This window comes from Spermophilus citellus (genome assembly GCF_964194105.1).
Source record: "Spermophilus citellus genome assembly, chromosome: 4".
Lineage (NCBI taxonomy): Eukaryota > Metazoa > Chordata > Mammalia > Rodentia > Sciuridae > Spermophilus > Spermophilus citellus.
The window spans coordinates 107234385-107259065 of NC_138185.1; the positions used below are offsets into that span (position 1 = coordinate 107234385).

Here is a 24681-nt window from a genome sequence, read left to right on the forward strand (position 1 = left end):
TTAGGGTGGTGGGTGAGAGGGAGAATCCATTTGGGGAACAGACACAGCAAATCAGGTTCCAGCAGCACTCTGCAGCATCTGTCTGCAGGCAGAGGCATTCATCATACTTCATCCAGATGCACAGAGTGGGGTTAGTGAGTGGTTTGGCATCTATGTAGAATGCATTGCTCAATTCCCCCAAAACTTATTTGGAAAGCAAGGTGGTTATAAAACTCCTCTTTGGTTTGACAACATCTGTTATCTTCCTCCCTTTGGGAGATTGTTGTCATTGTTCTGCCCCTAAGCAGGGACTTATAGCTTTGTAGTCCATCACATCTTCCTGCCTTGTGAGCCAGCCGTGCTGCCTATAGTTGGGCATAGATCCAGGGCTTTGGAAGTTCCATCTTCCACACCTCCTTATTCTAATGGTTTCTCTGAGACCTGAGGCATCTCAGCTTTGAACAGTGACTGCTTCATCTAAGGCAGCTGCTTCCTCCATGGTCTACATAGTCAAGTACTTTCTTAACTCATCTGGCACTTCTAAGTGCTACTCATCCATCAGTCCACATAGTGTCCAGTGAAGTAGGTACTAACTAGTAATATCTATGGCATCACCCTTTTTAGCTTACTGGCAGCTTGGAAAAGAAAACTTGGATTGGCAGTGGATTGAGGACAATTTAGAACTACCCTATATTGGTACTTGCTGTGAGTTTATTAGGAGTTGAGAAAAGGAGAAAAATTAGTGCAAGCTAGAGTAATCCCAGAAGTAGTAAACCTTGAGTCAGAACTCAAAAGGTAGGTAGGAGTTTGAAAAGTAAAGGGCTTTCTGGGCAGGGGACATGGTTTGCATATAAGCAGAAAAAGAGCCTTACAGGTGCTGGAGAGAGCGAGACTAGCCTTGCTTGAGCAGAGCAATGTTTTAGGAATGAAGGCCAGTGGAAGCTACAGGGATAGAAAGATCTTTGCCAGGCAGAGCTTGGACCTGATAGGTCAGACAGGGAAGAACCATTAAGCAATGTTGAGTCAGAAAGTAGTGGTGTATGCAATGAGATCTGGGTGAACTCCTTGATGGGAAGACCCAGCAATGAAGTGACAGGGTGTGGGACTGTGGGAACAATACCCTATAGGCCTGGCCTGCTATGGAGTTTGGCCCCTTTGGAGCCTGGTACTTGGTGAGCAGGGGAGAGAGCCCTGATAGCAGCAAGTGCCTTTTTGTCTGTTATTGGGATGTAAGAGATTAGCCAATCAGTAATTGTTAACTGCTTTTTTTTTCTTCTGTTCCAGGTTGAATCCTAAAAATGTTCACCAGAGGCCCACAGTGGCTTTGCTGTGTGGGCCCCATGTGAAGGGGGCTCAGGGTATTAGTTGCGGAAGGCACCTAGCCAACCATGATGTGCAGGTCATCCTTTTCTTGCCCAATTTTGTCAAGATGCTAGAGTCCATCACCAACGAGCTGTCTCTTTTCAGCAAGACCCAGGGTCAGCAAGTGTCTAGCCTCAAAGGTGAGCCCTAGGGCTGGGGAACAGTGGTAGAGTGCTCACCTTGTCTGTGTGAGGGCTAGGGTTCCAGGCACAGCAAACAAACCCACTCTAATGGAGGAGGGGGCAGAAGAGCGCCTACCTCCTTGGTAGTTTGATGGTCTGGTGGTGCCACCCAGTGGCAACTTGCAGAAAGGTTCTACCTGCATACAAGACGGTATTCTGCCTATAAGGAGTCTTGGAGCTGCCTATGGGAAGAAACATGGTGGGTGGCCTATTTTCTATAATGTCTCCCTTTGCCCTCTCTCACTACTCATACAGAGAACTGGAGACCCACGTATTCATTTCACAAATACTTACAGAAAAGGCACTGTTCCTGGTACTGGGAATATGGGACAGATTTTTTTTTTTTTAATCCATTCTTCCATAGAGTTCACGTTCTGGTTAGGCGAGGTAAATGCACAGATAATTAACACACTAGGTCATATGATAGTGTTATGGAATGAAATAGCAGGGAAGGGGGGAAAGGAATATTGGGAGGTTAGATGGGGAGTAGGAGACACGCATTTCAGGGTCGGCCATGAAGGGCTCCACAGATCACCCTGAATGAGGGTTTGGGCTTTTACTCAGGGTGGGCTGGAGAGTTACTGAAAGAATTGGCAAAGGAATGGTGTAATTGGACTCAGGTTTCAGATGAGCAGTCTGGTGCTTAGAGTTCATGATCAGAGTACATAGGGGTGCTGAGATGCTATTGTTGAGACTTGGAGCAAGAGCTGATGGTGGCTGAGAGTGGCAGTAGAAGGGTGGGAAGTGGTTAGTTTCTGAATCAGTTCTGAAAATAGAGTCAACACCTTGGGTGTAGGGAGTGAGAGGAGAGCTAAGAATGATTTGGGTTCTTGGCTTGAGTAACTGAGGACCTGTCACTGAGGTGGGACTTGGTGGCAGAGAGGATGGGGATGAAGAGAAGAGATGTTTGAGATGACTGTCAGTTATTCAGTGGGAAGTTTATGAACCTGGAGTGAAAAGGAGGGGTCTAGCTTTGAGTCCCAAGTGTTTAGCTGAAGAGAGTAGAAGGAGGGTCAGAGGAGTAAGCTCTTTATTTCAGAGTCAGGGAGCTAAGAATCTAGCCAAGGAGACGAGAAGGAATGGCCAGGGAGAGAGAAGGAAGAGCAGGAGAGTGTGGCATCAAAGCGCCAGGTGAGAAAAGGAACGTAGTCAGATGTGTCCATGATCCATTCTAGGTTAAGTTTACAGGAAAGTTGAGAATTAACCATTAGATTTAGCAGTCTCATGTGCAGTGGTGGGGACAAAGTCTAATTGAACCAGGGTTTAAGTGAGAATGGAGGGAGAAAAATTGGAGCAAATATCCAGAGAGAGGGCCTTGCCAGAATGCAGAAGAAGTCAGGGTGGAGCCTGGACTAAAACAGTCTGTGGGCACCACTCTTTAGTGTCTCAAGACCCACAAGGACTCCACATACTGATGTGTTATAAGAGGGAAGCCATGAGAAATGTCATTACTGTGGGCTGAGAGCTGGGATTGGGAACTGGTGTGAGTTGAAATCTCCAACGTGATGCCTTCTTCAGACAGTTTTTTCCTCTGGAGGCCCAAAAGGTTTCATAATCAAGCTACTCTAGGAGATGAGACTCAGGAAACAACCTTTGAATTTGGTCTTCAGCTGTTCTCAGGTTTAACTTCTTAAGCTAGTCTAAGATATGTGTGCTTGTTGAGATATCCTGTTCTTATACTGTCCCAGGGGCCTTGTTCAATCAAGCAAAGGCGCCTTTATAAATGCTGGGAGAGCAGTGATTATTTCTTCCCATTCTTAAACTTGGGCTTCATAGAAAGCAGGCTAACTAGAGTAGAATGAGTAGGCACTCATGCTCTCACCTGCTTACTGGTCATCAGGTCATCAGCTCCTGTTTCTCTTGGACCCCATCAGGGTTTCCCTGTGAGGGCTGACTCCACAGTGGACTCTACTACCTTCCCAGAGCTTAGAATGTCCCAGATTAGTGGGCGTACAGAGGCCTGCCTGCAAGGCAGAGGTGGTGAGGGCCTTGTGCCTTGTGCCCTGTACTCTTGTCAGGTTAGTACTTCAGCCCCAAAACCCCATGAGGGAAGTGGTTCTTCAGATGACATACTCTCAGCCTCTGGCACCCAGTCCATCCAGGCTTTAGAACTCCCAGGGCCTTTTGGATGGATGTCTGGTAAGCAAGACCCTTTTGGGTCCACTTGCGCTCTCAGCACAGCCTGGCTGCTGTGTGTCTGGGTACTCAGACAGTTTTCTTTCCACCTGCAGATCTGCCCACTAGCCCTGTTGACCTGGTTATCAACTGCCTGGATTGCCCAGAGAATGCCTTCCTGCGGGATCAGCCCTGGTACAAAGCGGCCGTGGCCTGGGCCAACCAGAACCGGGCACCAGTACTCAGCATAGACCCTCCTGTGCATGAAGTCGAACAGGGCATCGATGCCAAATGGTCACTGGCACTGGGCCTGCCTCTGCCACTGGGGGAGCACGCAGGCCGTGTCTATTTGTGTGACATTGGCATTCCCCAGCAAGTCTTCCAGGAGGTGGGCATCAACTACCATTCACCCTTTGGCTGCAAGTTTGTCATCCCTCTACATTCTGCCTAGAGGGGCCCTGGGCAGACTGGACTCTGCAGTCCCTTGCTCCTGCCACCAAACCTGACGATGAACGCCTTAAGGATGTGAAGCTTCATGGACCTTATTGTTAAGTTTTTCTTTGTTTCTTCTGTAAAAGAACAGAACATACTTAAACCTGACCTGTCACTTGCCCGTGGCTAGGGAAGGCTTTCCCATTGGGGGTGGGGCGGGGTCAGGCTGAGCACCCCGGCTCCAGGCATCTCTGCACCTAGCTGGCCCTGAGTGCCAGGTGGGGCTTTGTTTACAGACATAGGCAGCTCTGAGACTGTGTTTCAGGTTTACAGCCCTTGGGCCTGCATGAGCGCCTTGGGGGTTGGGCCAGGTTCTGGAGGGGGCCTGTACCTGCTTTATTTTATAGCTTATGGCATACTGTCTCCTCTGCTTCCTCCCACCAAGCAGCCCTTCTAATCATGTAGACCAGGCTGCATGCAGCTGACTGCCAGAGGGTAGGCCTGTGCTCTCCATCCAGTTTTGAGGGCTGTGGCAGCTTAGGCCTTCCCTCTGCCCTACCACAGATTTTGACCTTTCTCTTGAGGGGATCCACTGGGATTTTTCTTTGGGTCTTTCCACTCCATCATTTTGAGAGGCAGGGAAAGGGATGCATCTGGATGGTGTTAACTGTTGGGATTTTAAGCTGGTTTTCTGTTGTCTTCAGTACAAGGTCACATGTTACCATAGTGCCCATCTTGCCAGCAGTGCCCACCCCCTAGCTGAGGGTTGACTCCTCAGTGTGCAACTTTAACGTCCAGGATTCGGAAGGCCCTGGGGGAGCCTGGTGCTGAGCCATAGGAGGTTCCTTGGTGCTTCAGTCCTAGGCCACCACTTGCTGCCTCCTTGCCTGTACTTCCATGTGCCCATTTCCTGAAATGGTCCTTTGCAGCTGTTGTCCCAGAGCAGGGTCCCTCTCCTGCCTGGGCTCCACCCTTGCTCTTACTTCTGGGCTTTGAATCCTTTCAGGTCGTCTACTCTAGATACAGACTTGGGGTCAGTGGCCCATCTCAGATACTCAAATAAGGCTATTTCTGTATGAGCTGGTGGTGGGGCGTGGTCATGGGAACACCTACTGCTCAGATCTTAAGAAACCAAGCCACAGGACATGCCTGGTCCCTGGAGGCTGGCAGGACAAGATCCATATCTGGAGAGCTGACCAGGTCCCTTACAAAAATCTTTAAAGCCTTTGGTTTTGTTCTGTATGCATCACTTGTTGAAGAGTGCATGGGCTGGCTTGCCAAGGATCGTGGACCCAGGATAGGCCTTGGTGTTGTAGGTTTTCAGGCTGCTTATTGCTTTTCTTTCCAAATAGGGCAGAGGGCTGGTCCCTCCTTTCCTCTCATTATCCCTCCAGTGTTGTCTCCAGTGGTGTGAAGAGGCCAGGGACTGGGACCCTTGTGCTGTGTATCCTTCCTGAGCCCTCTGCTCAGTCTCAGGGACAAGCTCCCAAGATGAGACCCTCTTTCTGTAGAGGCAAGGCCAGTCTGGGGAGCAGTCTGTATAACAGGCATTTTAGCAGTAGTTACAGGTTCTGGTTATCTGGAAATACAGGCCCCCTGACTGGGTGTAGTGGAGAATTAGCTAAATTCTGGTCCTAAAGACTGTTAATGCCAATAAGTTGTCTCTGGGGTGATGGCCTTGTTGAGGGGCCACTGGGAGTTTGTGACCAAACCTCTCCCTGTTTCTGCAAGTGGCACTAGATCTTCTCCTTGCCCTCAGCCTGTACATCCCCATAGGTATTAAAGATGGATGCAATTCCTCTACCTTCAGCCCTCTTGGGAGGCATCCTGCCCAGTGGCCAGTCCCAAGAGCCTCAGTCAGGTGGTCAAGTCTATCACTCATGCAGCTTTTGGGAACCAAAAAACAGCACTACAATAAAGCTGAATGACCGAGTCCTGTGCTGTATGAACTGCTCTGCAAGCTGCCTTCCCCAATCTAGGAGCCCCCCTGGATCATCTTGTACCCTCAATAGACCAGTCTTTGGGTATGTATAGCTTTTCCCATCCAGTGACAGGGCTTAGGGGTACAGGAGCCTTCTGGGTCTTATTGCCTGCCACCTCAATTCCCATCTTGGGCTAGAACTGCTCTGCTCCTGGGCCCAGCCTCTTGTCTAGTCTGTTCATTGGCTCACCCCTCTGTGCCTGGCCCAGTTCACACTTAGCTCTCCACAAGCTGAGCTGCTAAGAAAGACTTTATTAATAAGGTCAGGGGAAGGGAGAAGACAAGGAGCCTGGAGATGGACACACTGGTACCAGGGATTACAAACAGTAAGAAACACTTTATTATAACTTTACAACATATAAATAGCTTGAGTCAAATCTGTGCTTTCTGGCAGCTGGGCACCAAGTCTCCTCCCCTGCAGGCTCCTGCCTTCCTTCACATTGCACTGTTCATCGAGTGGCTCTGGCTGAGGCCCGGTGGAAGAGGCTGGAGAAAAGGGGCTGGCAGCCCAGTCCCGTTCTCCATCTCCTTGAGCATGGGCCTGCTCCTGTCATCTGCTGGGGTTTCGGCTGGTGTGGAAGGACCGCTCCTCAGGGGTTAGGCCAGCAAAGAAGGGATGCAACAGGGCCTCCGCCAGTGTGATGCGCTGGGCAGGATCAAATTCTAACATCCTCCTCATCAGGTCAAACAGCTGCACGTGCTCCAGGGAATCTTGGAGCATATAACTCTGCTCAAGGACACAAGGTGCCTCAGTGTCACGGCAGGGTCCACAGCAGTCCCCTTGCCTCTGGGATGCCTCCTTGGAGGACTCTACTTCCGCCCTCTGGGACAGACAACAGCAGCTCCTTGCCTTTCATGCCCAAGTTCTAAGGTTTTGCTCAGAACTTAGGCTACAGGGTGTCTTGCTGGGTTGGTGCCTCTACCCCACATGCAAAGTCCTGAGAGGTGGGTAGAAATCACCTCTGTAAAATTCACTTGTCCAGGCACCAGATGCAGTTGACAGACTTCCTGGCCATGTTTACATCTTCCCTCCCCCTTGCCTCAGTCCTGCCTAGTTCTTCCCAAAATTGAGATGAGAGGGAGGGTCAGGAAGCAGCAGGGTCTCTGACATCTGGCTCTTCTGGTGTTCCCCAATTATATTCATAGCCACCCTGTGGGGAAGGGGTAGGGCTAAGGGCCCCTCTGGGGCAGCTTGCAGGAAGCCTCACTGCCAACACCCAGCAGTCTTGGGTGCTGTCTCCCACAGAGCCGGAACGAGGAGGCAGCCTTTAGCTGCCCGTTCTGTCTCTGCTGTTTGTCTGGTGCCTGGGGTCTCCTTGGCATGAGTTGAGCTGGGGGAAGCCAGAAACTGACCTTCAAAGGTTTGCAGTTCTCCTTCACATACCGGCCATCAGAGCTGTTCTCATCCCAAACCAGGCCCCCTTTGTAGAAATATTTCTGCTTTCTAAAAATTAAGGGAGAGGGAATTTAAGAGTGGTGGGAGATGGGGAATGGCAGCTCCTGGCTGAACCCAAGATAGAAGCAGTCTGGGTCAGCAGGGCAGGAAAGTCTGGGCTGCAGTAGTGCCAATTCAGTTGGAGGGACACATGAGGAACACTGTTAGGAGCCTGGAGGGCCATGTAATGTCCAAAAAACACTGTACATATCTCAAGTGTCCTGCTAACTCACAGCCAAGAAAAGGCCCTCCACTGCCCTGAGAGAACCACCAGGGCTCCTTACCTGGTACGGTGGATCATGTGTGATGGGATGGGCCCTAGGATTTTCTCCATCATCACCAAATGCTCTCGGTTTTCATGGGTCTAGAGAAGGCCAGGGACAGAGCAAGTAGGGGTCAGTCCCAGCCTCAGCCCCTTCAGGGAGTACAAAGAGTGAGAAGAGATGGGCAAGTAACCTCCCTCCCTGCCCAGGAAATGCAAATCTACCAATGGAACCTCCCAACCTCTGATGTGGAGGCAGCTCTGTAGGTGAACTTGTCCACTGGAGTGAGTCTCAGCATGCTGCACTAGGCCTCGAACACTCTGGTTTTTCACTCTCCTCAGTTTGGGTGCCCAATACCGATCCATTCTCAAGCCTGCACTCATGCTGTGCCCCCTTGCCTACAATTCGCTTCTCCCACCCACCCTAGTCTTCTGTCCTAGCAGAAAGCTCTTTCCTGAGTGTTCCAACTGTGTGCCAATCTCTGCCTTTTCCTGAGCATCCACAATTCTGAACAGTCTGGATCTCACATGACTGGTGGGGGGGTGGAAGACACCTGTTCCCCTCAGCCACTCAGGGCTTCCCACCCCAGGGCCCTGCAGCACTCAGCTGAAATAGTGTACCTGGAAGAGTGTGAAGCCCCGGTAGTACTCGAAGAGAATGCAACCGATGCTCCAAACATCACAGGGCTGTGCCCAGCCCAGCTCTGCAAGCCAAAATGAGGAAGAAGCTGTGAGACTTAGCCTAGAGGTCATGGGTTACTGCCACTCTGGCTGAAGGGACTCTTGCCCAAATGTACAAGGCCCACTCTAAGGCTATTCCTACAAGGCCAAGTCAACCTGTCTTGTGACACTGCCAACCCTGGTGGCAGATTGAGAGGCATGCCACCACCTCTATGCCCACCCAGGGTTAACTGCCAGGTGTAACAAGGCTGACTCACCAAGAATCACCTCAGGCGGGCGATAGTGACGGGTGGCCACAATGGTTGTGTGATGCTCATGGTCAAAGGTGGCACTGCCAAAGTCAGCCACTCGAATGCTGGTGTTCTTCACTGACTTTTCCTCACAGCTCTGAAGGACAAGGTAGGCCAGCCAGGTCAGTTTACCAGGTGGTAAACCAGCCCCAGCAGTGCCACACCCATGCCCCAACAATGCTTTTACCTTGTGCTCATTGTAGAGGGTTTCAAACTCAGAATTCACAAACAGGATGTTCTCTGGCTTCAAGTCTGTGTGGGTCAGCTGGTTCTCATGTAGAACTAGAGAAGTAGGGGAAGAGGGAGAAGCAAACCCTGAGACCTTTGTCTTCCCCTCTGGCTCTCCCACCAGCTCTAGCCTAGACTCCTCCAAAGCCAGCAACTGCCAGAGCTGTGCATACGCATCCTCAGCAGAGAGCTGGACCTTATCTTATCTCCCCACTGGCATCCCTCTCAAGAGCTCTACCTGAGACTCTGAGGGTTTGCCTTTAGAAGGAGGACAGGGAAGGGCAGGTTTTCCATCCCCAAAACCTCCTTCCTCCTCTCCTTTGCAAAGACCAGGCCTCCTTTCCAGTCTTTCACCAAAGTCACAGCAAACAGCCTCAGGTGGCTTCCCCTCCCCAACACTCCCTGTGTAATTTGCAGGGTCTGTTGTGAAATGAAAACGCAGGCCCCTCACTCAAAACTGAAGTGTAACTGACTACAGGATCACTCACCCATGAAGCCAGCCCTAAGCAGGGATGCCTTTTGCCTTCAGCCCACCAACAGTGGCTTCACACTCAATCACGTCTGGCATATAAGACCCTCAACTCTGTGACCCACCACTTCCCAATATAAGCCCTCTCTCCACTGGAGTGAGTCTCAGCATGCTGCACTAGGCCTCTGCTGAGCTGCTCCCCCTTGTGCTTGATTGTCCCCCTTCCTGCTACCCATCCAGACCCCACACATCCTCGCTCTATATCTTATTGCTTTACGTAAGAGTCCTTTATGTTCTTCTATAACTGTCACAAATCTGATGGTGCTGAACACTTGCACTACCAAATATGTTCTTCAAAGCTGACAGGCAGATGGTTAGACAGAGGTAGAGGAGTCTATCAGATCTAGTTTCTACCTTTTCTCCTATGCAAGAACATGGGCGGCAGGATTGGCTCCTGGGCCAAATCTAAAGCAGCCCTTCCCTGTTTTCTTCCTGAGCACCTTCAGGCAGAGCCTAGCCCAAGAGGTCCCTGGAGGAGGGGGAGAGACTAGCCTTTCCACCCTAACACTAAGGTTCCTACCTAAAGATAGAAGGCCTTTCACTAGGGCCCCTGGGGGCCTCTTAGGCTCAACACAATGATTAGCAATGCTCTGGAGTGAATGGGGGCAGACAAGAATAACCAGGTGACTTTGCAGGAGTGTAGCCATCCCATGCTCCATCTGAGGGTGGACACTTACATCTAAGGGCGTGGCAGAGCTGGTAGGCCATGTGTCGGACATGTGGTAAGGGGTAAGGCTGGAAATTATTCTCCTTCAGGAACTCAAAGGTGTTCTTGCCCAGGAGCTCAAAGGCGATGCACATGTGACCGTGGAAGTTGAACCAGTCAGACATCAAGACGCACAGGCTGGGGGAGAAGGATGGGTGGGGCTCAGGCTCTGTGCTGGGGGCTGCCTCACTGCTCCTCAGATGAAGACAGCCCCCACCCACTCCTAGGCCACTGGGTTGTACACCGCAATGCAGATACATGTGAAGAGAGCAGAGCCAGAGCACATCTCCCCACTGGCCATCCATCACCCAGATGAACTCTGGGCAAGACTGAACTTCCTGCTGCACAGAGGGCCAGGGCTCTGGTCTGAGCTCATTCACTTACAGGATGAGAGAAGCCCTGCCTCAGAGTAGTGGCAGCCTACCATACCAAAGGACACCCCCTTGCTACTGAGCTTCCTGAGGGCCTGTGTGGACTTGGCCCTCTGTCCAAGCTTGGCTAGGCACCATGCTAGGCGGGGAGGACATATGTGCTCAGTGAGTGTCTATCTGCTAAAGGAAGGCTCTCCTCTGGAGGTCTCCTACTATGTGAGGTCCCCAAACAGTTTTGCAACCAGCAAAGTCCCCAATTCACAAATGCAAGGCTGGAGCTTGCCTCAGAACACATAGCTGGCTGGTGTGAAGCCTGGACTAAAGTCCAACAGCTGCTTAGGTAAAACTCGCTCTGAAGTGTGCTGAGAAGGCACAGTGCCAAAGAGGTGACAAGACGCAGTGAAACCCCAAGCAGTTGGGGCTGGAGCAAACTCTGTCCCCTGAAGCCTTCCCTCCCAAATACTGCAGACACTCACAACTTGTTCTCTTTGTCCTTCTCCTTGATTTTCTTGAGAACATTGATTTCTAGCCGGGCAGCCTCCCGGTACTTGCCCACGTTGCGGATGATCTTCAAGGCAACCTGAGACTTCCCTCTGGCACACAGGAAGGAAACATAAGTTCTCATCAGTGGCTGCCCAGCCCCTCTTTCACCCTCCACCCTAACCTAGCAACTCCCAACAAATAGGCTCCATGAATAGCTTGCCTGAAGAGAATAGACTCTTGAGGCCCAGCCTGCACGATGCATTACCAGATCTGTCACCTAATAGCAAATCTGCCTAACATCTGAGTTAGATCTCTTAGGCTCCATGCTGATCTCAGGCTTTTAGGTTCTCAGAGCCCAGCCAGTGATATAAGCTGCAGGCCAGGCTGTCCCACTCAGAGCCCTCCCTACTATACCTCTTGACCTAAGCACATCTGCAAGCCAAAGAGCCTCTGGGCAAGGGTTCCAGGAGGCCAGGGTACATACCTTCCCAGGCCCTCCTCCCTGCCTGCCTATCAGCCACAGCATTTACCAACAACTGAAGAGTAACTCTTATTAGGTGTCCAAGAAGGATCTAAACAATCCTTGCCCTGCCCACCTCAGTCTGCCATTTGCAGATGTGAACAGAGAAGAAAACCTACTGAGGCCCTGTCAAGGACAGCTAATGTTCAGATGCCCAGTGGTGACTTGGCAATGAATTGGCCCTGACCCACAAGGGTATATCTTCTGAGGCCTCCATCAATGTTCTTGACTTCCTGGTGCCTAGGTACAGATAGGTCCACAGGCCCAAGGGCAAAGGCACCTTTTAGAGAATACCCTACTTTGTTCTCCCTAGACAATTTCCTCAGACCTTCAGGACCTCAGAACGAAGGCAACTACCCCAGCCTCCCAGCACAAGATCCTGCCATGGCACTTCAATCCTCAACAAAGGGAGTATAAAGCTTTTAGAGAAGCCCCCACCAGGCCTACTGGCTCTGAAGATGAGGCTTTCCTCTCATTGAGCTTCCACAAAATCACTTTGCCAGCCTTGCCTCCCTTTAAGGTCCCCTGAAGGATCTCTGGGTCCTATGTCTTCTCCTTAACGACTTCAGAGGCTCATTTTCCCTCAGAGTGGCACAGCCCAGAGAGCTTAGCTGCCCTTATGTGTCACAATTCTTGAATCTGTCCTATCCTTACACTCACTGATCCCCATCCTAACCTCTTGGGTCACACTGGATTCATGCATGTTTAAATGGGAACTGGGAGAAAAAGGAAGTTTCCTCTCGGTCATATCACTGCTTTACCTCATTGCCCATAGAAATGGCTGCTTCCTGGGTCTAACCGTCCTTTGTAAGCAGTCCTCTTTTATTTTCAGTGCTAGAGATTTTATTTTATTTTTTTCAGTGCTGGACCTCGCACAAGCTAGTCAAGTGCTCAATCACTAAGCTACACCCCAGCACTGAGCAGCCCTTTTTTTCAGGGCAGGGTGGGGTGATGTACCAGGGATTGAACTCAGGGGCACTTGACCACTGAGCAACATCCCCAGCCTTATTTTGTATTTTATGTAGAGACAGGGTCTCACTGAATTGCTTAGTGCCTCATTGTTGCTGAGGCTGTCTCTGAATTCACGATCCTCCCGCCTCAGCCTCCCAAACTGCTGGGATTACAGGCATGCACCATTGTGTGCAGCTGAGCAACCCTTTTAATGTGGAAGCACAGGGTTCCCAGATCTGCCTTAATAGCTGAGATATGAAACCCTGTGCAGCATTCTTTAAAAGAGTGACTGACATGGCTCATAGTTCAAATGAGGTACCAGCAGTTCATGACTAAGGTTACTGTCAGAGACCTAGTAAGGCAGGGAGGCAACTGGTTTCCAGGGGGTAGCCTCCCCAACCCAGAGTTATACAGGAATCTAGTCCTCTAGTCTTGAGGAATGGTAGAAGACAAAGGTGTTACATTCTTAGGCCTGGGAGGGAGCAGAGTGTTCCCAGCAGCACAATATATATTAGTATACCCCCCCACACACTCTCCTTGACACTCAGCAGGACTCTATGAGACTCTAGCCACACTGGGAAAGGCAATGACCTGCTTGGTAAAAGTCCAGAGTCTTATTTCTCTCAACCAGGATTTGCACAGCCTTCCAGGCAGACTAGGGTAGGCGGCTGTCAATTCTGGGCTGGACTTAGCAATATTCCCAAACCCCTGCCAGGTCAAGAACCTGAATGAGCTCACAGGAAGCAGCTCCAGGCCTCAGAGGAGCCAGAACCTCAGCTCTGCTCTGATATCTACCATCATAGCCCTGAGGAACTGGGGCAAAGCCATTTATCGACCAGTTCTTGGGCAGGGACATCACATGCCTGCTGAACCTCAAGATTTCTCCCTTATTTCAGGAGGTCAGCACAACTCCAACATGTACAGATCAGAATCCCACCAAAGAGTTTTCTCAAAACTCTTGAGAGCCTCAAGCTAACTCTTCCTAGGATGACATCTGGAGCCAGCTGTGCTACCCCAGCTCACTCACCTGGCATGGTCCAAGCACTCCACCACCTTGCCAAAGGTGCCTTCACCTAGGTTCCCCACGATCTCATCTACAAGAGAAAAGAAGTGGGGCATGAGAGTCCGAAGGGCAGGAGGTCGGCGGCTCCTGCAAGTTCACAGCATTCAAATTTTCAAAAACAAAAAGAGGTTTCTCTCTCACTGCTACTCTCTTAAAAACGGAAGTTGCTAGTGTCTGTGTCATTCAGGCAATTACTGTGGCCCCACTAAGGCGCCACACGCACTAGAGGCCCCTCCAGGCAGGAGAGGTCTCGTCTAACAAGGGGGGTAGAAAGTAGAGAGGTAAAGTTTTACGAAAGGTGGCTGTACATCGCTCTTGGAGCCAATCGCCGATCCGGCACACCAGGTGGCCCTCCTTGTCATCTTCCACACTCCGGCTGCTGCGCTTACTGCTCTGTTGGCTTCTCTGCATGCACCGCCCCCCGAAACGCCATCCGACCAATCGCATGGTAGGCGGTTCCGATTGACAGATTGAAGTGTCAGTCAAAGGCAGAGGTGGAGACGGTGAGGAGCCGGTGGGTTGGTTGATTGGATTTTCCAGATCCCAGCATTTCATAAGGCACACAGCATATATAACGATAGGGATATTGCAAGGGACACGTCAAGACACAAACTGACTTCAAAAACAGAAAAGTAAAAACAGCTACAGGTATGTAAAGAAACTCGGACATTATCTATAAGAGGAGCGCCACAAACGCTCAGAAAGATGTCCAGCCTCTGCCGCCAAGGGGCCGGGCCCTAAGGACAGCCTCAGCCCTGACTCCCTCTTTCTTCTTCAGAGTCTTCCCCCTCCCTGGCCCTCCCATGGTGCCTTTAGTCAGAGCTAAAGACACAGTGAGAAACAGCACAAGAAGGCAGCTGGCCCAGCCTGGGTCTGACCAACTGGACTGGTCCGAGGGCTACCCTGGCTTCAGCTGCAGAATGTCCAGCCTGTCCTTGCCTGCCTCCTTCACCCACACAGCCTTCTTTGCACATGCCTGACAGCTGCCACACAGAGCCAAGCTGCTACCTGCCCCAGACGGCACCCTTGGCCAGAAGTAACCACACTACCAGAGACGGCCTTCCATTAGCAGTCCTCCTGCCACCAGTCTCAAGCAGGAAAGGAACCTGGGATCTTCTGGGATGGCTGACCTCCAGTCCTCCTACAACAATTGGCCTACTCAGGCCCCAAGTCAGCTCCTGCCCTGGCCTTGGCACCTGTGCTGCTCACAGGCCAGGCCCATCCCAAGCCTTACAACCACAGAGGGCACCAAAAGAGAAGAAGCAGAGCCACAGACTTGCACTGCCATTCTATGGCAGCACGTGGCACTGTACAGAGGCCACATGGCCACGACGGATTTGCATACACAGAGTCAACCATCAACCCATGGCCGCTCAAAGAAGTCACAGAGAGAGCTGGGCAGAGAAGATGCCTAGTCCCTCCACTGATCCTCAGGAGCCTTATGGACGGCAGAAGGGAGGCAGGGAAGAGGGATGTGGAGAAGAGAAAACAGCACATAACCTCAGAACACACACTGGCTTTCTTCCCAGGGGACTGAGTGCAGTATGGGCTCCTGGTCTCAGCCGAGATCTATACCACCCTCCACATCAGAACACTGGCCAGCCCTGTTCTTAGTATTTGGCCTGCAATAGGGTGAGGCCTTGAGCTGCCTGGGCTGTGGACCTCTTTGCCATTTCTTCCAAAGTCCCATCATACAGACAGCTGTCCCTCCTGTGACTGTTCCTCCTGCAAAGAAGTGAGGCTGAAGAGGGCCTGGCTGAAGTCAAAAGGGAAGCTCCCAATCTGAGCTGTCTGACCATATATGGTGACGCACACCTGTAGTCACAGCTGAGGTGGGAGGATGGCTTGAGCTCAGGAGTTCAAAGACCAGCCTAGGCAACACAGTAATTACCATACCAAAAAAAAAAAAAAAAAAGGTGGATGGGTGGGATGGAGATGTAGTTCAGTGGTAGAGCACTTGTACAGCGTGTGTGAGGCCCTGGGTTCAAGTCCCAGTAGCACCATAAGAAAGAAAAAAGTCAGAGCTGATTGACATCCTCTCCCATGGGGGCACTGTGGCCTCAGGGCCTCTGGGGAGGAGTGTGGAAATGAGACTGCAGAGGCGGGTGCAGTCCAAATGTCAGAGCACTCAGCTACATCGAGGGTGATCTCTGGTAGGAAGGACCAGGTCATGTAGCCCAAGGTCACATACTGACAACCTACTGGGATCCCTGAGAAGTGTCCCTGGCCACTTGCACCATGTGGCCTAGGTCTGGAGTAGTGTGTAGACACAGACAGGCTGGGACCAGCCAGAGCTAGAGCCAAAGCCCTATAGCTGCCCCTGGCAATGGGCCAGAAGACAGAGGGCCAAGGTCCCTGCTCAGCCCTGCACCTGGACCAGACAACACATACACACACACATGCACGCACAGCAGCGCGCAGGGCTGGCAGTACTCACCCAGACCAGCCAGCCTGAGAGAGGCTAAAAAGAGATGAGGCCTTTGGCCCCAGCCAGCACACTCTGGCCACCACTCACCGAGGAGGCGCTGCTACAAGACCTGGTGCGGCGTTTGTGGCAGTGATGGGCATGCTTTCGGGTCCGGTATGGCCCCCTGTCCCGTGACCGCCGACGATGGCGAGAACGTGAAGATCCATAGCAGTCCTCCCCAAAGGATGGGCTCCGCTCTTCACACCGGTATGTATCGCTGTCTCGGCGCTCCCGGTATCTCCTCTGGTAGGGCAGGCGGTCGTGGCTGACAAGAGGGGAATGGGGATACCAGTCAAGTGTGGCGCTTGCTCCCACTAGCCAGGTCCCTGTTAGCAGGTAAGAGGCCTGTGGGTCCCTAAAAAGAGCTTTCAGGGAAAGCTTGTTGGAGAGGCATACGACTGAGGGGAAGTGAGCAGGGGAGGGGAAGGTGTGAAAATACCAAGCTCACCCCCCAGAACCATGGCTAATGACAGCATCCCTCCAGTGCCACAGAAGGCAGAGGACAGGGGAAGGTGAACATGTGGAGGGCAACAACACTCTGAAGTTACCTATAGCTTGCTATGACTATAATTTTGGTCTGGGGCCTAAGACAGGACCAGGGACCAATCTTTCCTAGACTGAGACTATGTTCCTAATTCTCAATGAGGAAGGCTCAGGAGATTGGCAGGGGAGACACTGGCTTAGAAAATGAAGAATGTATACAGAGAAGAGATAGAGACACTCCAGGACAAAGAAAGGGTGGCAAGGAAGGCTGCTACTTAAGGCCAGAAAATGCCAGTTGAGATTAGACAAGGAGCCCAGAGGGGTTAGGGCAGGGATGGGGGGAAGGAGAGCTGGGCAGAAGTAGAGTCATCTCGGAGAGACTGGGGCTGCCAAAGCCTCCAGACAATCTTCCTTGCCCAGCTAAAAGGAGTCTCTCTTTCCTACCCAGCTCCCACTCACCTTCTGGATCGAGATCTTCGGGGTGGAGGTTCCCTTCGGGCTGGGTAACGTAGTCTCCCTTCATGTTCCCGACTGTAAGACCGCCTCCTCTTCCAGCGGTAGCTCAGGTACGGGTCTGGCTCAGGGGAGCGGTATCGCTTACAGTGATGCATCTAGGCAGTGAGAAAGAGCCCTGCTCAACACACAGCCTGCTGCCTCCAGCCACAGGGTGGCGTGGGGCACACCAGATGCTCCTGAAGAAGAGGCCCATTGTTATGTTTGGGGGCAGCCCCTCCCAGGGGTTTATGAAGTGAAGAAGAACTCTGAGGTCACACTGGCCAAACAGCAGACAATGGGTAACTCCCTTCTCTGACAGTGAACAAATAAACAGCTGCCTCCCTGGCATGGCCTGAGGCCCAAGCACTCAGGGAACTGGGTGGGCCAAGGTGGGAATACAGGGTAAAGATGGTGAGCACTATCACAGGGATGCCAAGGTAGGGGGAGAAAAGGGAGACTCCTGTACTCAATTCCCTTCTGCCTGTGGGGTTCCATGACTTGAATGCTCTGGAAAGCCTGAGACCAAAGGGCAGCTGGCATGGAGCCAACACACAGAGCAAAGAGCCAAAGCCTGGTTTGAGAGGCTCAAAGTTACCTGGCTGAGGCCCTAAACTGGACTCATTCAAGGCAGTAAAACAAGTCAGCACCAGGAGCCACAGCAGAAATGAGAAAACAAGCCCTTGGAAAAAGAGGCACACAGTGGCTCACCGGCACTCCCTAGCTTATACGAGGGTCTAGCTAAGTGGACGTGGACGTGGACGTGGACCTGTTCAACCCTTTTTGGCCCACACTAGGTCTCAGCACCAGAAGGATGTCAGGATCCCAGAGTGCCTAAGTTGCTTGCCTGGGGTGCCTTATGTTTCCCTAACAATACAGGTACCATCCCCTCTTCTATCTCACCTGCTCCAGCAACCTCTTCTATGCCCATCTCAGGAGTAGCTAAAGGACTAGCTGGCTGGCAAGCCTGTCTACACAGATAGGCAGGGCCCCACCTCAATATTCCTGTCCAGTGGCAACTTATATCCACCACAGGAAACTATCAAGCTGGATCAGCCATCAGCTGAGAAAGGTGGATATGTGAGGCCAGCTCCCTGTTCCACCTGCATCCCAGCTTCTGACATTACTTCCACAGGACAGCTAGGCAAGAAATTTGGACAGCCTCTTTCCAAGCATCTACTTGGCCATGGCCAGTCTCCCATCCTGGGCAGTCCTGGGCTTGCCCAACCAAGCACATTTTGGACAAATCCACCAAGGCTACCACATCTCTCCAATGCAGTCTATGAGGATGAAACAGTTCCCTGAGGATAAGCAGGATGATGTGGCATACCTGCCACTGCCCCTGGAAGCTTTTCCATGGTCCTAAGAAAGGCAATGCCCTCAATCTCCCCAGTAGCAACACCCCCTTCAACACACCTGAAAGCCTGATCCCCAGCAATCCTTGGAGATAAACACTATGTAAACTCAGTGACAGAGCTTATATTTGTTGTTCTGATGATGATCTGACTAATGTCTCACTGTTTTTCTGCAATTACCTGGGTCAGGTGCCCAAGCCATGGACTGAAAGCCTTATTTCACTCCACTAATTAACCCAGAAGACGCTCCGCTGGTCAGGGCACACTCCTTCCCACAAGGCAAGTGTCATCCTGTTCAACCTCACTGAGCAGACAAAGCACCAAATCTGGATGTGAATATGGTCTAATCCACATCCCTTCATCCCAGGACTTAAAGGTTTCTTATATCCACACATGTTTACATGAATGGAAAGTCATAGACTGGGAGTCAGATGTCAGTCTGAATTGTGACAATGCCACTGCCAGCTGTTTGCCTTTGGGTAAGTTGTTAAAACTACCTGATCTTTAGCTTCCTCTTACAACAAAGAAACAGTAATCTCTTAATTAAATAAGTCTTTCTTATAAGTCAAATACCTTGGGCCCACAAGAGGTACTAAAGGCACTTTTTATTAACACTAAAAAGGTTCCATATAACCCTTCAGTGCTATTAAGTGTCTTAAGGACATTTTATAAGCCTCTTCTTCAAGGGATCTGAGAGAAGAGACCTCTGGCAGAAAACCCTGACTAAATCCCAGTGCTGCCACTTACTTACTGGCCTTGTGACCTTAGACAAGTCACTTTAGGCCTTGGAAAATAAAGATAACACACTTTTATGCCTGGAAAATAAGACAACACCTACCAGCCTGGCAAAGGAATTGCAAGTATGAGAGCCATAAAGTACCACACACAAAGCAATAATAGAGAAGACAATCTCTCCTATAACATTCGAGGCAGGTGAAATACAGAAACACCAGGTGCTTCTCCTCATCCTCTCAGCCAGGGCTTTAGCAGATCCCTTTTCTCACCAACTGTCACTGATTGTCTGAGACCTCAGCAAGCAGGTAGTTTCAAGAAGCTAAGGGACACAACTGTGCATCGGGAGGCTCTGCACAATGAAAAAGCAATGAGAAGGAAACCAAGACAAGGATGCCAGCTTTTCTCTGAGCACAGGCCTAGTCGGCTTCTCCTTTGCTTTTCCTGGCCAAAGAACTGGGCTGACAAGAACAGCCAGCCAGGTCAGCGGCTGCCCTCCCGGATTCAAGCCACCCCAGTGCCCCATGGTTATTTTTGGCTGGCACTGCCCCACCACTGCAACCTCAAACCTGCCACCTCGGAAGCCGCGGCCGCCCGCCGCCGGGTGAAACGCTCCTCCTTTTCAAGGGCACGGAGGAGGGAAGCTGGAAGGCCGCCAACTCCGCCTTGACGGGGGCCTGGCTCAAGCAATTCCCACCCCGGCTCCACATCAGGGCACCCGCACCCGGAACTGGAGCATAGACTCCCGGCCGGACCGAGGAGTAGCCTGGGCATTTGTACAGTCAAGTTGGCCTGGCCTGCTCCCTGGGCTGAAGCGGCTCCATCATAACAAAACACGATGGGACCTGAGGCCCTCAATCACATCCCTTCCTTCGCCCGGTCCCCGGTAACCGCCACTAGTGGTACGGAAGGAAGACCCGGCGGGCTGAGGTGGCCAGCCTGGGCTAGAATCAAACTCCAGGCGGCGCGGGGAAGAAGAGCCTGCGGACTAAGCCGCGGACTAAGCCTCGAGTAGGGAGTAGGGAAGCGGTCCCGAAGCCCTTCCAGGCTATCCTAGGTCGGACCCCGAACTCATCCGGCGGGCAGACGTAGGGCAGAAACCGGATCCTCGCAGGGGCCTCAGAGGCCGCTTGGGCTCCGCCTCCAACACCGCGGGATCCAGAAGTTGGGGTCTGCAGTGGCCGCCCTCCGGGAGAGAAGCGGCGGGTCAGGGGTGAGAGGTCGGGGCCGCGGCCTGAGGTGAGCCGATGAGGAGAAAGAAACGGTGTAGGCCGAGACTGAACCGAGAGCACGGGTACCCGCACCAGCCTGCCCGCCAAGCCGACGCACCCCAGCCGCCGCCGCCGCCGCCGCCGCCGCCGCCGCGGGCCCCGGCCCACACTCACCGTCTCCCAGGCTCGGGCTGCGGCTAGGCCCCACTGCCCGCTCCGAGCGCCTCTTCCGCTTCCGGCTCCGGCCTCCGCCCGTGGCGGCCCCGCCCCCCCAAATCCTCTTGACGCAGCCGTAGTAGTCCCGGGCTCGACCTGGCCCAGAGGCCTGGCCGCTCTAGCACCCAACTCGGAGGCTCTGGGGGACCAGCCTCCTCTGCTCCGGCCGGTGCCGCAGCAGTGAAGACTAGTTCCGGGAGGGCCGAAGGGAGGTTCCGGGCAGCGGCCCGGCTCCCCACGCCGTGTCTCCACGCACGTATCCCTAAAAGCCGGATAGGTGCGCGTCCTCGGCTGACAGGGCGCTTGAAGCCAAAAGGTGGAGCCCGGTCAACTACCAGGCTCTGCCCTCTCCGCTGTCGCTGCCCCGCCGTGTCCGCCTGCGCGCGGAGAGGACTGGCATTGTTTCCCTGAGACCCGGAGAGCACACGACAGAGGCCCTTGCGTCGGGGCTCCGAGAAGTGGGACGCGACTCCGCTTAAGTGAAAGAATCAAACCACGTATTATTCTCTCGGTTCGTGCGGGTTTTTTGAAAGCCGTGGTGGCACGCCCAAGATCGCTAGTGCTTGCAGAGCAGATTCTGGGAGGACACCCATGAGCGAGCCAAGACGGCGGGGTCCCTTGGCAGGGCAGTGGTCTGGGGAAGAGGACGTCCCCCTTTTATTTGAACTCCATTGGGGCGTCTTACTGCCATGAGCACTGATTCTTACTTAAACCCCCGCCGAACCCAAGCCCCATGCCCTGCCGCTTCTTCAACAAGTAATTCGAAGACTCCCTTTGACAGTAGCCTTGAGTGTGGGGCCAACTAAACCCCGTCCACCTGCTGGCCCGCGCTGGATCAGGGCCAAAGGGAGTACTAGGCACATTTCCAGAGGCGAAAACAGGTTGGGGTCCTTTGGGAAACCTCACTTTGTGAGCGTCCCCGCCCCCGGCGTCGCTCAGCCAAGCGGGCGGGCGGGGCGCCTAATTGCCCCACGCTACGCGAGGGCCAGGGGCGCCGGAGCTGCAGGGTCGGAGTGGAGTGCCCCGGTGTAGTGTACCTCCAGGCCCCGCCCCTCCTCGGGCCCGCTCCACCGGGACAGCCGGGGTTTCCCCAGCACCGCCAGGGCGCGGGTCCGCCGGTTCCCTTTCCACGGAGGACTGGGGATGAGCGGCCCTGCAGGCTCTGTGGCAGTATACCCATCCTCCAGAGCCGCAGTCGCGGCTTCTTACTCTTCCCGAAGTTGGGGTTTGGAGGATTATTACTTGAGTGATAACCCCATGGGTAAAAACCTCCGCCATGCTGCACCACGCCCACCTGAAGTAAACAACAGAAATTAAAAGCTTAGTTCAGCATCAAGACCGACCCCCGAGTGCCCTTCCAATCAAATGCACCCAACCACCGCCACTCCCGACCCTCACAATATAGACATTTAGGAGCCACTTAAGTGTGTACTTCGGTAACCCAGAGCCCAACTGTGCCGGCCTCTAGATCCCGCCCCTCAGGGATCTAGAGGCCTGGGCCACAACAGCAGGATTGCTTCCCATCAGAAGAGGCGGGAAGACTCTTCCCACACCGCTCAGTGTTGCTTGCAGTTTCCATGGCTGCAGGACACCAAACCATACCTGCATCTGCGCATAGGACAGAAGTCTTCAGAGAGGATTCTGTCCCTCACTCTGCCCCAGGCGCCAGGCTCTGATGGGGTGAGTTAGGCAGTCTTCTCACCAGCCCGCCTACCTTGTGGAATCCAGGAGTCCTTGCCTCCCAGCAACAAAGAAGCACTCTTTCCCTGAGGTGGGACAGGAGTCATCTCGTAGCCCCATTCCACCTTGGAACATTGCAGTCTGGAAGTCTTCCTGCTTGAGAGTTTACCAGTAGAGTTTCATTCCTTGTTTATTTCTTCCTAAAAGAACTCACACCTTTCAGATCGACAACCCCATGTGAATTTTTGGTAACTACTCCAGTCCTACTCCTCCACCCCACCATCTCTCCAGTGCTCCTTGCTGAGAGGGGAGCTCCAGGTTGGGGCCACCCCCAGGGGAAGCTGCTCCACAACTCTTGCCCCTCCAACCCACGCTTTCTCCAGTCTCCACCCCTGTGGTCATCAAGTCTTTTCTGCGTGGTTGAAGTCTGCAGCGGGATCCAAGGCACCAGAGAGATGCTCCTGCCCTGTTTTCATGCAAATCCCACAGCTCCTCTTGCACCTCTTGGTCTCCCTTTTATCCCCAGGTTCCTGGACTCTGAACCCTAGTCCTGCTGTACTGGTGCTCTTCTTGTCTGCCACATTCATCTCTGCCTTCCCCGAGCACAGCTGATTCTCCTTTGAGTCTCAGCCCCAGGGTCACTCCCTGGAAAGCCCTCCTGGAATCCTGAAAAGGAAGTCAGGCTCCTTCCTGTTCTCTTACAGCATAGGGTGCCACCCTGCCTTGGCTCAACATGCCCCCAAAATATGGCCAATACCCACCCCCCAGTTCTACCCACTGTGAGCCCCTCTGAAACTAAGTGAAGCTCAGCTCAGATTGAGTCAGGGCACAGGCTGCTATGGAAAGCTCCTCACTGCTACCTGGGAAGGAATACCTAGGTAGGATGGAGTTGTGGGTGCTGTGCCAGGGTATGGGAGGTGAGACCAGGTGCCAGCCTTCATTGAGGTCTTGGGAGGTGGTGACACATAGGGAGACAACTGGATCAAGAGGGGCTGCAGGAATCTGGGCCCCAAGTGGGAATGGGAGGTGTGGCAAGTCTGGGGTTGATGCGGGGATGGCAGAGGTGACCAGGGTCCCCCCTGCTCAGATGGAGACACACTTCCTTTGGCCCTTGCAGAGCTGGAGCAGAATGCCTGGTGCCTGGGAGTGGGAGGGCAGTGGCAGGATTGGGCCCAGACCCTGAAGGTGAAGAAGGTGGTGGTGAGGAGTAGGGGGTGGCAAAGCCAGCCAATTGGTCTTGTCTACCCCATGAGTTCCCTCACCAAGTGATGAGCATGGGGATGAGGCCCCCTGAAGCTATGGAAGCGAGAAAGGTGCCAGAGTAGTGACCTGATGTGAAGGCTTCTGATCCCCTTGGAGCAAGCCCAGGTGCTGAGAGGCAGGAATGCAGGCTGGGACTCAGCCAGGCTCAGTGTGAGCTGCTTTCTGAAGCAGAAAGTGAGGTTCCCAAGCTCTTCCCCATGTCCTTTTTGCCTTTCTGCAGCCCCAAGGAGATCTAAACTAACGAGTTCTCCTTACCAGGCCAAAATCTCTAAAGCTAAATTGTAGAGGCCCCCAAATGTTCCCCTAATGGCTGCCATTTCCAGACTCCCATGCTGGGAGGAGGAGCACTGTGGAGCAGCAGGGGCGGGAGAGGGTAGGTTCTGATGCCAGGATGCTGCATTGGTGGGAATTCCAGGTCCCCTGGACTCCCACATGATCTGGGCCATTTGACCTCCCCTCAGAGCTTCTGTTTCCCCCACATACACACACTGGCTGCCCATGCAGATTAAACAAGATCATGCTTATTGACCATATGGCTGCCTGTAGTGAGCACCACAACTCACAGAAACTTGGATTTGAGAACTGGTTAGTGAATTTGAGGCTAGTGTTTATTCAAAGTCCAAATCAACAGAGGGACTCTGGGGCCAGGGGTCAGGATTAAGCCCTGCTTGCAGAACTCACTGTGACAGAGCCCATAGATCTGATGCTTAGCCCTGTCACATGTCTTCAGCTGACACCTCTGGCCACTAGACTATGTCCATCCACCAAACCCCACTGAAGGGTGCAGGTGCATATGGAGAATTAGTCACGGCACCCCACCATGGCAGGGCCTATTCTGAAGCCTGGTTCCTCTCAGAAAGAGCTCCAGAGTGGGACTGGATATGGATAAAGAGGGAGCTGCAAGTGCAGCCTGCAAAGAGCAGGTGGCAGTGGGCTTAGCTGGTCAGCCACTTTCAGACAGCACTGGAATCCCTTGGAGCAAGTCCAGGTGCTGCAGAGGCAGGAATGCAGGCTGGGACTCAGCCAGGCTCAGTGTGAGCTGCTGTTCTGAAGCAGAAAGTGAGATTCCCATGCTCTCCCCCCATGTCCTTTTTGCCTTTCTGCAGCCCCAAGGAGATCTGAACTAACAAGTTCTCTACCAGGCCAAAATCTCTGGAATGCTCAGGGCTGGTGCCCACATCTGGTATCATATTCTCAAGAGAAGGTTTGCCA

At 52.8% G+C, this 24681-nt stretch overlaps 2 protein-coding genes across 24 annotated transcripts in view; one reads left to right on the forward strand and one right to left on the reverse strand.

Annotated features, from left to right (window-relative positions):
- EDC3 (enhancer of mRNA decapping 3) overlaps positions 1-6003 on the forward strand; it is a 52433-nt gene extending 46430 nt beyond the window's left edge. For all 15 annotated transcript variants that reach the window (XM_081290363.1, XM_081290358.1, XM_081290362.1 and 12 more), the window contains 2 exons: positions 1264-1481; positions 3755-6003. In XM_081290363.1, coding sequence (XP_081146489.1) covers positions 1264-1481; positions 3755-4089 — 553 coding nt within the window. In that variant the 3' untranslated portion in view covers positions 4090-6003. The remainder of the gene's footprint in view (positions 1-1263; positions 1482-3754) is intronic.
- Positions 6004-6359: 356 nt separating this feature from the next.
- CLK3 (CDC like kinase 3) lies at positions 6360-20635 on the reverse strand. 9 transcript variants are annotated; one of them, XM_081290339.1, is made up of 14 exons: positions 20485-20578; positions 19824-20333; positions 16980-17131; positions 16086-16302; positions 13879-13975; positions 13535-13601; positions 11030-11146; positions 10154-10320; positions 8907-9001; positions 8687-8816; positions 8370-8452; positions 7771-7850; positions 7405-7495; positions 6360-6778 (listed from the first exon to the last, which is right to left on the reverse strand). In XM_081290339.1, the coding sequence occupies exons 2-14, from the start codon at positions 19836-19838 to the stop codon at positions 6602-6604; spliced, it is 1488 nt and encodes a 495-aa protein (XP_081146465.1). In that variant the 5' UTR covers positions 19839-20333; positions 20485-20578; the 3' UTR covers positions 6360-6601. The 9 variants fall into 9 exon arrangements, with proteins under 9 accessions (XP_081146465.1, XP_081146471.1, XP_081146466.1 ...); XM_081290345.1 differs by having other exon boundaries at positions 20164-20333; positions 20485-20572; XM_081290340.1 differs by having other exon boundaries at positions 20429-20528.
- Between the last annotated feature and the right edge of the window lie 4046 nt (positions 20636-24681).

Excerpts from the sequence above, each read along its gene's own strand:
- CLK3 (XM_081290337.1), bottom strand. The coding sequence starts at position 19,809 with ATGTGGAGCCGGGGTGGGAATTGCTTGAGCCAGGCCCCCGTCAAGGCG. Across the intron at positions 16,303-16,979 it reads CGAAGATCTCGATCCAGAAG|CCACGACCGCCTGCCCTACC; the intron begins GTGAGTGGGAGC and ends CCCTCTTGTCAG. Across the intron at positions 13,602-13,878 it reads CGATTGGCTCCAAGAGCGAT|ATGAGATCGTGGGGAACCTA; the intron begins GTACAGCCACCT and ends TTTCTCTTGTAG.